The sequence below is a fragment of the Vulpes lagopus genome, chromosome 20 (genome assembly GCF_018345385.1).
Source record: "Vulpes lagopus strain Blue_001 chromosome 20, ASM1834538v1, whole genome shotgun sequence".
NCBI classification, from domain to species: domain Eukaryota; kingdom Metazoa; phylum Chordata; class Mammalia; order Carnivora; family Canidae; genus Vulpes; species Vulpes lagopus.
In genome coordinates this window covers 38,192,583-38,206,646 of record NC_054843.1, presented here as the reverse complement: position 1 = coordinate 38,206,646, position 14,064 = coordinate 38,192,583, and the positions used below count along the sequence as shown (strand labels likewise).

Sequence of the window (14,064 nt, the reverse complement as noted above, 5' to 3'; positions counted from 1 at the left end):
TATTTAACATATAAAAATCCCTTTGAAAATTTCCTTTATCTCTACATCCTCCAAGATATTTGTTAGCAATCATTCTCCAAACGTATGGCCCACTGATACACATCTGAAGGGTCTCATGACTAAGGTTTTACTAGACACTAGTAAAAGACCTTAGCCTAATAATAGCTAGCCCCTCAGAGTCCTGGAAATTTCTTCCAAATTCCTTACACTTGAAACGTACACTATCCCTAACCCCTTCCCAACTTGAAACTGATTATATAATCAGCGGCCCCTCACAACCCCAGTGCAGCTCTTTCTGCCCATGGGTTCCATCCTCATGCTTTTACAAAACCACCTTTTATGCACCAAAGACATCTCAAGAATTCCTTCTTGATCATTCACTCTTGAACCCCTACATTTCACATCAATATTTGGTAGAGCAAGACATTTCCCAGGAATTGGCTTCCAATTAGTTCTCCATTTTTTTGTTTTTCTGACACACAACTCTTGTATACAGAAGGACAAGTTTAGGATTGAGCTAAAGAATACGAAGATTATGCTCTACTAAGGGAACTGACATAACTGTAAGCAGGTAACATGCACACCATGAAGCACAGGAATCGGGGTGGGCAGGAAAGTTAGTTTCATCAGAAAAGGGCAAGGAAATTTGGTTTTAGAGATACAAAATGGAAATAGGTCCTACATTAAAGATTGACCCATCAACTGCCAGTGTGCTTGGATAAACTGATTATACTTAAAATTTGACCCTGTGTACCTATTGTGAAACAAAACAACAAGATACTATTAAGGTAGGCCATCCCAATTCCTTCCTATTCGAGTAAAGTGAAGATGGTGCTTCATAAGCAGAAGTGGGTTTTCAAACGTGATTTGTACATAGTGATGTACTGAACTGAATTTAGTATCTAGTAGTTTGACTTCCTATCTTCCTTTGATGTTTTGTCCTTGCCTTTTATATATGTCCTTTATTTGAAAATATTTAGACAAAGCAGAACAACAATAGCACCTCCACCTCCACTTATGTCTCTGGTGCTGGTATGTTTGAAATTGTAGCAGGAATTTTACCATATTATCTAATAGGGTAAACCACTTTCTATCATATTTATATTTTCTTTCTCTACCTTATCAGTTAAATATATGCATTATTATATTGTTATATTTGTTATAGATGTGAAAAATATTCTTTTTTCTGTGAAAATCTTTAGCTTTCAATTACTTGAGAAATTTTCACAGAGAATAATTCTATATATTCAGGGAAGTACATCATGTTATGTGTCATCTGTTCTTCATAAATTTCAAAGAAAGTACTCTTAAAAAACAAAAATTCAACTGAGTAAATTTGAAGATCAAATTGGCTTTATTAAGTGATTCATGAATTGGGAGCTCTGAGGAATTGTACAAAATGGAAGTTTTTCATAGGAAGAAGAGTGGGGAAAGGAAGTTATTAGCAAAAGAAAAGGATTGTAGCAGGCTAGGTCACTTTACTTTAGGGGAAGAGAAGGGGGTCTTACCGTGCAGATGACTTTATATTCCTTTAGGGGTCATAGAGGGCCCAGGTGACAGATTACCTCATTGGTGCTTATCAGAAAATTCCTGATTGAAGAGTTAATATTTAACATTTCTGATTAAGGTTGAACCTGCAATTAGATTAGGTATTACACCTCAGTTAGGTGAGTTGGCCTAAGTGATGCCATTTGGGGTCTTCATTTTTCTTTTTAATGAGAAAATGGCAGGTTATTAGCCCTGATATTACCTACCATGTAAAGATCAAAGAGAAATCACTTATATTTGTTCATGAGGGATAGCATTATCTGTACCTTCAGCATGGGGGGAGATGCAAAGATGAAGTGATAAGTACTGCAATGTGTTATGGCTCTTTTGGATTAAAGATGATTTCATACACACAGAAATAATAAACTTGATACTCTCTGAGCTCTGAGGGAAGATTTAACTTCCCTATCACTTGATAGCATTATTTCCCTGGATTTGAGCTTTAGTCCAAATCAGAGTAGAGGGTGGTATGTATATTTGGGTGAGCCTTACTCTGCTTGACATGTACTCCTTTGGATTAATAGGCTGTGTCTCCCAGTATAGACGAAATACGTTTCTGAGGTGGGTGTAAATATATTAATTCAACAGATTATTTCTTCTTTACCAGGTCTTTGAATAAATAAGTCACAGGATCAAATTTAAGTGAGAAAGGGCAAGAAAAAAATTTGCTATATCCTGTAGATTCTGTTTCCTACTGTCTCTTCTGTTTTTCTTTACATTCCCACTGCCAGGATTAAGTTCAGAACTTCACCCCTTGCTTCAATTACTGATTTGCTTACTAACAAGAAGTCATAATCACTGGTACCCTCTCTGCTCAAATCCATTCAAGTATACATACTTTTAAAAGAATTAATCTACACCTGTGATATTTCTATTTATTAAAAAGCACCGATAACCACTCATTGACAGACAACCAAATTGACTATAAACTTCTTTTTCTGACATTCAAAGTCAGCCGCAATAATGGCCAATTTCTCTTTTGATTTCTTCTTTTGTCCTAAATAGCTGCCATGCTATTTCATGAACAAGACTCATGAAATACTGGCAGGATTCACTCCTGATGATGCTTTTCCACTTCTCTTACTCAAATGCTATTTATTATCTATTTTAGATACATTCTTTATGAAATTTTGTTGATTTTTCTCAATGAGATATGATTAACTTTTCCTTTGAATCATCATGATTATGCAAACAACTTCCATGCCAGATTTTTGTTTTTTTTTCTATTATAGTGTTCATTTGTTTCTTTGTTTCATCTTTTTATTTTTTTAAGTAAGCTCTATGCCCAGTGTGGGGTTCGAATGCATGACCCCAAGATCAAGAGTTGCATGCTCTACTGACTGAGGCAGCCAGGCTCCCTGTTGTGTTTCACCTTTTAAATTGTAAATGTGTTAAGGGTCAGAGACTGTATTTCATTATTTTCTGTACCTTCCATATAGTATATCGCAATGCCTTATACAGAATGAGAACTCTGTAAATATTTGTTACGTTGAAGTAATGTGTCATAGATACATAAAAAAAATTAATGTAATGAATTCTTAAGTACCTGACAAGGAAAGACTATTTAAAATACACATAGACAAATCATAAGAAACTCTTAAGTATAAGAAACAAACTGAGGGTTGTTGGAAAGGGAGTGGGAGGATGGAGTAACTGGGTGATGGACATTAAGGAGGCACGTGATATAATAAGTACTCGGTGTTATATAAGACTGATGAGTCATGGAACTCTACCTCTGGAACCAATAATACATTATATGTTAATTACTTGAATTTAAATAAAATAAAAAATACATACAAAAGTGTAGCTTAAAAAAGGAGTGTATTGTTTTTGAAATGATCTTGGCTGATGTTATACCTTCCAAAAGGCAATCTATCAACTTGCTGGTTCAAATGAAATGAAATCTCAGAAACATGGTTATTTTATTTTTTAATTCTTCTATAAGTAAGATAATAAATAGGGAAACTTATGAGCTGTTTTGGCTTACTGAACTAGTGAAGAGATCGGGAGATATACAAAACATATATTTATAATTAGCATAATATGAATCTTTGCTGTTGATTTCTATCAATTGAAAAACTAGAGATGTTTTGCAAGTCAGAGGAAAGTTCTAAGAATTCCTATAACATTCACTCTAGTAAAAGGGATATATATATGTTTAAATTGAAGGTATGAAACTTCTGAAGTGTAAAATATCACTGACATTTTATTTATTATTATTATTTTTTAAAGATTTTATTTATTTATTCATGACAGAGAGAGAGAGAGAGAGAGAGAGAGAGAGAGAGGCAGAGACACAGGCAGAGGGAGAAGCAGGCTCCCTGCCGGGAGCCTGACGTGGGACTCTATCCTGGGTCTCCAGGATCAGGCCCTGGGCTGAAGGCAGCACTAAACCGCTGAGCCACCAGGGCTGCCCAGCAACTGAGCTTTGTAACATTAACAGAAATGAAATCTCTTTTACATTTAAAAAAAGATATTAGGAATATAATATGGTGAGTAACCTAGGGTACTTAGTGCCTTAAATTTGATTCCTACGTAAACATGGGGCAATTAGAACATCTCCTCTGGAATCCTCTTGAGTTATTGTTACTAGGGCAATGTTTTGATTTCAAATGTTGGTAATACATGGTTAAGAAAATATCATTCTAGGAATTCATTTTGAACAAAGAATATGTTAAATGTGCACAAGTTCTGTATTCAGAATTATTTTGCAGTGCCTAACTCATTTTATGATTACTCTTTACTATCTAAATACAAAGACAGTATCAATCTCTGACTTTGACATTCCCTCCAGTCATATTAGGAGTCCTTGTTTTTGTTTAGTTGTTTTGAATTTTTATTTTTAAGTAATCACTATACCCAACATGGGGCTCAAACTCACAACTCTGAGATCACAAATCACACTGTCTTCTGCTCTCCTGACTGAGCTGGCCAGGCGCCACAGAAATTCTTGTTTGCTCCTTCCCCCCTCCTTTCTTTCCCAGGATAATATGAAGAGGGGACAGAAGTAGTTAGGTAGAGAAATGTTTGCTTTGTGGTGAATCATCTTCTCTATAGAATAATAGAATTGTATAATGAAACCATAGGATGATATAGAAATTATAGGTGTTATTAATTAACACTCTTCTGTAATTATTATAAGCCATAAACCTAAAAAATCACTACTGCTACTACTAATAATTATATATTTCTAGTTAGCCTTTTAGGGACGTTGCATAGGTGAAATATTGTTATCTTCTCATTTGAGAGAAGTTATCTTCTCATTTGAGTACTCTAGAATGATGGTCAAAAGAAACATGTTTTACTCAATAAGTTTATATTCATGTTGCTATTAAAATATGAATTATATTCTTATAATTTTAGCAGTTTGTATTTCCTTCTAAAAGGTGAAATGTTTTATCACTCAGCATTTATTTAGGTATTCCTCTCAAGAAATCCCAACCTTTAAATGATAAACTTCTTTAACATCGGCATCGTACAAGTTTTTGGAATGCTTTCTTGAAGTCTTCATTAAAGATTGTATAAATCAGTGGATTTATAAGAGAATTGAGATATCCAAGCCATGTCAAAAAATTGGACATTTCTTCAGAAATTTTACACTTTTTACAGATATTAACAACCAATTCTTTTACAAAGAATGGAAGCCAACATATTACAAATGCACCCAAGATTAATCCCAGGGAAGTGGCTGCTTTGTGTTCTCTTGTGCCTAAGATCTTTTGTCTTCTCCAAGATTTCTCATGCTTGAATTCAGACCTCAGGTTTTTCGCTGTGCTATGAATTTTATCAAAGTCTGTTGATGGATCAGATAAAGATTTTTCTAGCAGGTAGGGTGTGGAGACTAGTCTAGTGCTTTTCTCACCACTCCCCAAAAGGACTTGGCCATTCACCTCCTCCTTGGCAATCCTGCTTGCTTGTCTCTTGTGGTATAATGTTTTTGCTGCTTTATATATTTTGTAGTAGAGTATCAAAATCAATGTTAATGGGATGTAGAAAGCTCCAAATGTTGAGTAAATAGTGGAAACAATGTGGTTGTGTTTTATGATGTACTCATCATCTCGGCTAGTTCCTTGGTGCCTCCAGAATAAAGGAGGCATAGAAATAAAAATAGATATAATCCAAACAATTATAATCATAATGCCAGCATGCTTGGGAGTCCTTTTCCTGGAGTACTTCACAGCATCTGTGATCGCCCGATACCGATCCAAAGCTATAGCAGAGAGATGTAAGATGGAACATGTGCAGCATGTAATGTCAACACTCAGCCAAATGTCACAGGCCACTTGTCCCATAATCCAGCTTTATCTGACAATGTACACAATGCTGAAAGGCATCACCAGGACAGCTACAAGAATATCTGTGACTGCGAGGAAGCAAATTAAATAGTTGGCTGGGTGGTGCAGCTTCCGGGTCACAATAATTGCAGCAATCACAAGGGAGTTGATGGTCGTTGTCATCAGTGCAAGCCCAGAGAGAGTGAGGGACACCAGAATTTTGGATGGCATTCTGTTTAACAGTTCTTCTGAGGTCAAGTTTTGATCAGATGAGTTTAAGAAATCCATTTTTGAGGTTTGTTTTAAAAGATTAATATAGCTGAAAAAATGGATACCTGTAACAAAGGAAGAGAAAATCAATTCAGAGAAGTGTTCAAAATTTTTTCTCTCCCTTTCAGAATAAATGTTTAAAAAGTATATGTATATATTTTCCTAGAATATTCTATGGATTAAAAGAAATGGGAGTTTAGATTATAGATTTTCTTTTCTTTTCATTTGATTAAAAAATTTCAATGAGAACAGTAACAAACAATAACTTTCAAAACATTTCTTCAAATACAGCTCAAATAAAACAATTTTTATGAGAAAACTTAACCTATTACTCAGTAAAATTTTTACCCTCACAGAATTGCATTTAAAAGCTGTATTAATCCTAGCTATGTTTTCCCTTATCTCTTCAGAAAAAGTTTAATAGCACATACTATTAGTATATATGTATGCATTATGTAATATAACATAAGAAAATATCATAGTAAAGGCAGTATTCAAAAAATCATAAACAGTTCTGTACTTAATTCAGTTGTGTTGCAGACGTTATCATTGGGCTCATGGAGACTAAAGGAATTTTTGTAAAGGGGAAATAATTAAAAATATCTTTGGTATATCCCTAGCATTCTATGATCATTTTATGAAATTAGAAAAATGTCAAAGCGTTTAGAAGTCTTTGTGAATATAAGTAGTTCATTTGGTTTAAAAAGATGAAATAAAGTTAGTTGGAGTCAAATAGCCATGAAACACTGCCCACTAATACAGTGACATATATGACCAAGTAACTCACTTAACAGGGTGAACTTGCCAGCTTGGAGAGCTTACAATGGCACCCACTCTGAAATGGAAATTATTTTCTTTACAAGTCACCATTGTGAGCTTAGACCATATAACTACTTCTGAAAGAGGACACTCAAACATGTCTTATAATTTTTGCTTCAGTCCATGCTATTGCTTAATTATAAGTCAAACAAGAGCAATTGGAGTGTAATGAAATAGGATTAATCTTTTTTATAAGATAGTATTTTAAAGTTTGTGTTGTTTTACATCAGTCTTTCTTTCTTTCTTTCTTTCTTTCTTTCTTTCTTTCTTTCTTTTTTTAAAGATTTATTTATTCATTCATGAGAGACACAGATTGAGAGAGAGGCAGAGACATAGAGGGAGAAGCAGGCTCCATGCAGGGAGCTCAGTGTGAGACCTGATCCCTCCCGGATCCCGGGATCACAATCTGAGCCAAAGGCAAGCACCCAACTGCTGAGCCACCCCAGGCATCCCTCTTTTTAAGTAATTCTTTATCAGCTAAGTATTTCTTTTTTTTTTAAGATTTAATTTTTTTATTCATGAGACAGAGAGAGAGAGAGAGGCAGAGACACAGGCAGAGGGAGAAGCAGGCTCCATGCAGGGAGCCTGATGCAGGACTCAATCCTGGGACTCCAGGATCACGCCCTTGGCTGAAGGCGGCGCTAAACCGCTGAGGTACCTGGGCTGCCCAGCAGCTAAGTATTTCTTAAGAAAAGATAGAGAAGACAGAAATCTGAAACTTTATTCTTAGTTATGTCTATTATTGTACTTCCATATTACTTAAATTATTTTTACTTTAAAGTGATTATGTTTCATTTGTTGGAGCAATACTTTAAAAACCATAAAACAATACTTTAAAATACTTGACATTATTATATCACTTCCTATGAAGTGTGTGTGTGTGTGTGTGTACAATAAAGCCTTGAGGTACAGCATATCTAGTATTCTACCTGTGTTTGGTTATCAGTACTAAATTTAATTTTTATTTTCTAATATCCATTGAAGGCAGATGCTGATGGCTTGCTCCTAAGCAAATTGAGTGGCACAAGAAATGTGAACACCTACTACTCAGAAAATGAGTAATTGTCCTGTGTGTAATTGAGAAGGCATTATATATCTACATTATTTGTATCAACACTTACCTGTTTGTGAAGGGCAACTAAGCTCCAAAGAGTGGAAGCTAAAGTTTCCTTAGAAATTCTTTTTTTTTTTTCCTTAGAAATTCTAAACCTGTGATTCCCTGCTTTTGTTTCAGTACCATCAAGAAGACTGTGAAAAAATGCAGATTACTGCCTCTCCCCTTCTTTGGAGCTAGCTATTCAGTAAAACTGGGTTGGGGACCTCAAACTTGCATTTCTTTCTTTTTTTTTTTTTTTTTTTTAAGATTTTATTTATTCATGAGAGACCCAGAGAGAGAGATGTAGAGATATAGGCAGAGGGAGAAGCAGGCTTGCCTCAGAGAGCCTGATGAGACCCCGGGATCATGCCCTAGGCAAAGGCAGATGCTCAACCACTGAGTCACCAGGCACCCCTCAAACTTGCATTTCTAACAAGGTCCCAGGTGTTGGTGTTGCTGCTGCTGTTGGTCCAGGGAGTGAGGTTTTTTGGGAGAACCCAACATGGCTGTTACTCACTGTTTGTCTAATTCTTTTACTGCTATTGCATCTATGAGTTCCTCTCAATTGAGAGTAGGTCTGACATTCCTGCTATATGAGTTAGGTCATATGACCATATTTCCTAAACCCATACTGGATCATAGGGCCTGAGGCATAATAGTATGGTCAGCTGTACCATTGGGATTGTTATGAAAATCCTTGCTATATCAATAGATCTCATAGTCTTTAGCTATTTTATCTTGAAATACATTTAGGCAGTCAGTGGTCACAGATGAAATGTTTACTCCAAGCCAGTTAGACATATTAGAAACACGGTAGATTAGTTTCTACCTTCCTTCTAATTCTCCCCCGCCCCGCTGCCATTCTCTCATCATAAAACTTGTACCAAGTAGTCAATTAAAAACTAAATATTTTCCTGATCAGTTAATTCTTTCCAACAGTGTTTATTTACTGTTTAATTAATTAGTTTATTATTTAGTACCAAAGGAATTTATCTTGTGTTTATTTAGTATTATAGGAGTTGATTTAAAAGTGATGACATTTTCCATATTATAAGCAAAAATAACTTTCCACTTTAATTTGCCTGATAAAGAATTTTGACATAAAAGTCTTTCCAGAGATAATTCTGAAATAACATTTTGAATAGAATATTGAAAAAGAGAAGCTGTTTGGAAATAGTTATATGTGGTTTCATAATAAAAATGAATTCTATTGGTAAATGAACCAACTTAAAATTAGCAGGTGGATTATTTAATAATTCAGCTGAATCCTCTGAGAATCATATCGTAGCATCTAAATTAAGCTCAATAAAATGGTAGTTAATGCTAAAGAAAAAATAAAAATGTATTATATAAAATTTATTGTGGTTTCTAAGAAATCTTCCCACTATTAAATTTAGAAAACTAATCTTCTGATAGTTGTTTTGTCAAAAACAACAACAACAAAAAAGGGAAAACAAATGTAAACAATCACAATTGGGTTTCTTTTTCTTTTTATTTTATTTTCCTTGCCACTTATAATTAAAATTTCAGTAAGCCATATACCTTCATTAATTCATACATGTCCTCCAATCAGATTCCCATTTTTTTACATCTTAAATGTGGGGCTAGGTCTCACGATCCTGAGATCAGACCTGAGTCAAAACCAAGAATCCAAGGCTCAACTGATTGTGCCACCCAGGTGCCACAAGGTAGGAGCAATTATTATTTCTCATTTCATAGGTAAGGAAACTGAGGTACCAAAGTTTAACAAATTTCTCTATGATGACAACATAAATAATTGTTAGGACAAACCCATTCCCTTAATCACCATTTTCCTGTCAGTGAAAAATTTATTATTTTACTTAAAAACTCTGTTCTAGTAATGAGATCTACAAAGTAACTACTTTTTTTTGTAAAGTAAAGATTTTGTTATAGAGTAACAAGCATCTTCAAATGGAGGCAAATATCCAGTACAATGAACCGCTTATTTCTTGATGAGGATGTTTAGGATAGAGACTATGTCTAAATATGTAAACTGCAATAGAAATGTATTCATAGTGTTTTCAAAAAAATTTTTTACTGCCTTTCTAATTTAGATACTTTGTGTTCTCATTATATTTCTTTAAGAGATATTTACTGAGTTCTATTTATGTGCTGATTAATCTGTTAGGTATAAAATATGGCAAGAAACAAACATATCCCTGAACAAAACAAAACAGCAAACAACACATTGTCCTTTTTTTTTTTTTTTTTTAAGACTTTATGTATTTACTTAACACAGTGAGAACACAAGTGGGGCTGAGGGGGAGGGAGTGGCAGAGGGAGAAGCAGGCTCCCCGCTGAGCAGGGAGCCTTATGTGCCCTGAGCCGAAGGCAGACACTCTTTTTTTTTTTTTTAAAGATTTTATTTGTTTATTCATGAGACACACACACACACAGAGGCAGAGACATAGACAGAGGGAGAAGCAGGCTCCTCTTAGGGAGTGGATGTGGGACTCGATCTCAGGACTCCAGGATCACACCCTGAGCCAAAGGCAGGAGCTTAACTGCTGAGCCACCCAGGCATCCCCGAAGGCAGACACTTTTTTTTTTTCCATAAGGTATGTAATTATTTTTAAAAATTTTTATTTATTTATGATAGTCACAGAGAGAGACAGAGAGGCAGAGAGAGAAGCAGGCTCCATGCACCGGGAGCCCGACGTGGGATTCGATCCCGGGTCTCCAGGATCGTGCCCTGGGCCAAAGGCAGGCGCCAAACCGCTGCGCCACCCAGGGATCCCCGAAGGCAGACACTTAACTGACTCAGCCACCCGGGTGCCCAACACATTGTTCTTAAGAATCTAACACAATAATGAAACAGCCAAACATATAATTGTAATACAACAAAACAATGCAATAAGGGCATAATAGAGGTGTATGTAGTGTCCTAGAAAAACGAATGAGGGAGAATTAATCATACCATGTGATTAATGATACCAGTGAAAGCCTTTTCAGGTACAGGGTAAAGCAGAGGTGTATAAACACAGGGTGTGAACTTCTGCAAAATGGCAGCATAGAAAGACTGAATTTACCTCCTCCCATGGACACAACAAATTTACAGCTATATATGATCCATATATATATGAAAAATATCTGAAAATTAGAAAAACTGCTTCTCCACAACAAAGAATTAAAAAAGGGCAGCCCCAGTGGCGCAGCGGTTTAGCGCCGCCTGCAGCTCAGGGCACGATCCTGGAGACCCTGGATTGAGTCCCACGTCAGTCTCCCTGCATGAAGCCTGCTTCTCCCTCTGCCTGTGTCTCTGCCTCTCTCTCTCTCTCTCTCTGCATCTCTATGAATAAATAAATAAATAAAATCTTTAAAAAAAGACAAAGAATTAAAAAAGACCACATCCAGACAAGTAGAAGAGGCAGAGATACTGTCTCACCAAAAAGTCCATCCCTGGTGTGGCGATACACAAAAGGGTGGGATCTCACCAGTCTGGTTCTTCCTCTGGAGGAGAAATGTGTTGGTGCTCCACATTAGGTACCTAACCCATAGGATCTGTACTGGAGAGATAAGCCTCTAAACTTCTGACTTAGACATCTAAGGGACCCAATGTGTTGTAGAAATCTGAGATTTCCCTTTGAGTGGGCTCAGGTGTGGTCTCACTTGTCCTGAGACCCAGCGAGAAAAAAGCAATTTGAAAAGTGCCTAGACTATATGTGAAGGAGATTCATTTGCTAATCTAAAAGCATCTTCTGGAGGGGCTTAAGGTAGTTGAAACTCTCCCTGGTTACAGAGGCACTGGTGGACACATTTTTGCACATTTCACCATCTTTGCACACTTCACCTACCCTGTGCAGGTAGGTGAGCTTAGACATCGCATCCTTCTGCTATATTGCTAAGACAAGTAGGGTGAGTGGTTGCAGTGCTGTCATGCTGCCTTCTAGAAGTTGGAGAACCTAGATGTTTGTAGCACTTCCCTGTTCCCTGGTGGGGTCAGGTGAGCATATGTGATTATAGTGTTCTCCAGTTCCCTGGTTAAAACATTGGGTGGTTATAACATCCCAGCCCCCTCCTAACGGGCTGGTGAGCAGCAGATGCTGCAGAATGTCACAACATTCTCCTGCTCCCAGCTTAAAGTCAGCACACATACAGACAAGACACTTTCCCACTGCATTCCTGAAGCCCGTGCATGCCTGCAGTCAAAACATTTCTCTGCTGCTATTCTGAAACCTGGAAGAGTGCCCCACCTCCTGCACTCTGGTTTCCTAGCTAAGGCCAGCAGGCACATGCAGTACATACAGAGGGGATCCTTTAACTGCCAGGCCCTCATGATTGAGGGGGCTGGGATTCCTGAGCTCCCAATAATGTAACAATCAGAAGACAGCTCTTGGCAGGCCACCCCTCTCAGGGAACTATATAGACAGCAGACTGAAATACAACTCAAGGCTTCCTGTGAAAAAGATCAGTTTTCTTAGCCTGGAACTTCAGCCTAAGGGACAGGCTTCAGGTTTCCCATACAACTAGAAGCTAAGGAGGGTTTCCCAAAACATAAGCAGGGAGAAATCATCCTTGTGCACTGCCCCTCCCCCACAGCCTTCCAGTGCTTGATGAGACCTCTCTGGAGGTCTGGAGCTTCACACTCCTCTGGAGCCCCAATTTTTGGGACTATCACTTACAGGATACCTCCAGATCCCCTGGTCCAGAGGCTAGAAGGGATTTTGATTGAGGTCCCACATGACTGTATATATCTGCATAATTTAAAAGCTATTGCCTCAGGGTCTAACTTCCAATCAGCCTGAAACTAGGTGCTAAATGAGATTCCTCCCCTTGGCTCACTGACAGGTCTTGGCACACTGTCCACAACTAGGGCACATCAAGAATAAATCAGGTGGTTTAGATAATCACAAAGGTTTGAGAGACAACCAAAAGCTAGGTTGAATAAGGATTATCACCTATACAAGGACACTCCTTAAAGAACGAGAAGGAGAGAACCGTTTCACCTAATACATAGAAGAAACACAGAGAGTCAGGCAAAATGAGGAAACAAAGAAATATGTTCCAAATGAAAGAACAAGACAAAACCTCAGAAAAAGGCCATAGTGATAAGAAGATAAGTAATCTACCTGGTAAAGAATTCAAAGTAATGGTTATAAGAATGTTCACTGAACTGGGGAGAAAAATGGATGTACACAATGAAAAATTCAAAGATAGAAAATATCAAACAGAAGTCCCAGATCTGAAGAATACAATAAATGAACTGAAAAATAAACTAAAGGGGTCCACAGCAGACTAGATGAAGTAGAAGAACAGATCAGTGAGCTGGAAGACAAAGCAATTGGAACTCACCCAGACAGAGCAGCAAAACAAAAACAAACAACTTATGAGGATGAAGATAACCTAAGTGACCTATGGGAACATCAAGTGGAATATAATTTGCATTATAGGGGTCCCAGAAGGAGAAGAGAGAGAAAGAAATGGGCAGAAAACTTATTTGAAGGAATTGTGGCTGAAAACTTCCATAACCTATGGCAGGAAACTGACATCTAGCTCCATAAGCCCAGAAAGTTCCAAATAAGATGAACCCAGAGATAAACCACATCAAGACACATTAGAGTTAAAATGATGCAAGTTGAATATAAAGAGAGAATCTTAAAAGTAGCAAGAGAAAAACAAATTGCTTGCATAAAAGGGAACCCCAATAAAACCATCAGCAGGTTTCTCAGCAGAAACTTTGCAGGCTAGAAAATACTGGCCTGACATATTCAAAGTTCTAGAAGGAAAAGACTTGGTTGGAAAACCAATAATATTGTACCTCACAAGACTACCATTTAGAATTGAAGGAGATATAAAGAGTTTTCCAGGCAAGTAAGAGCCAAAGGAGTTCATTGCTACTAGATCATTTTTATAAGAAATATTAAAGGAACTTCTTTAAGCTGAAAATAAATAGTACTAATTAGCAGCAAGAAAGTACATGAGAGTAAAAATCTTAATGGAAATGGTAAATACAGAGTAAAGGTACTGGATTAATAACAAAGTTATTGTGAAGGTTAAAAGACAAAATTAGTAAAATTAACTAAAATATAATAATTA

The 14,064-nt window shown here is 36.8% G+C and overlaps 1 protein-coding gene across 1 annotated transcript in view; it reads right to left on the bottom strand.

Annotated features, from left to right (window-relative positions):
- Nucleotides 1-1,290: 1,290 nt before the first annotated feature.
- The window catches only part of HTR1F (5-hydroxytryptamine receptor 1F), a 125,466-nt gene continuing 112,692 nt past the window's right edge, over nt 1,291-14,064 (bottom strand). The window contains 1 exon segment of the mRNA XM_041735101.1: nt 1,291-6,157. Coding sequence (XP_041591035.1) covers nt 5,010-6,157 — 1,148 coding nt within the window. The 3' untranslated portion in view covers nt 1,291-5,009.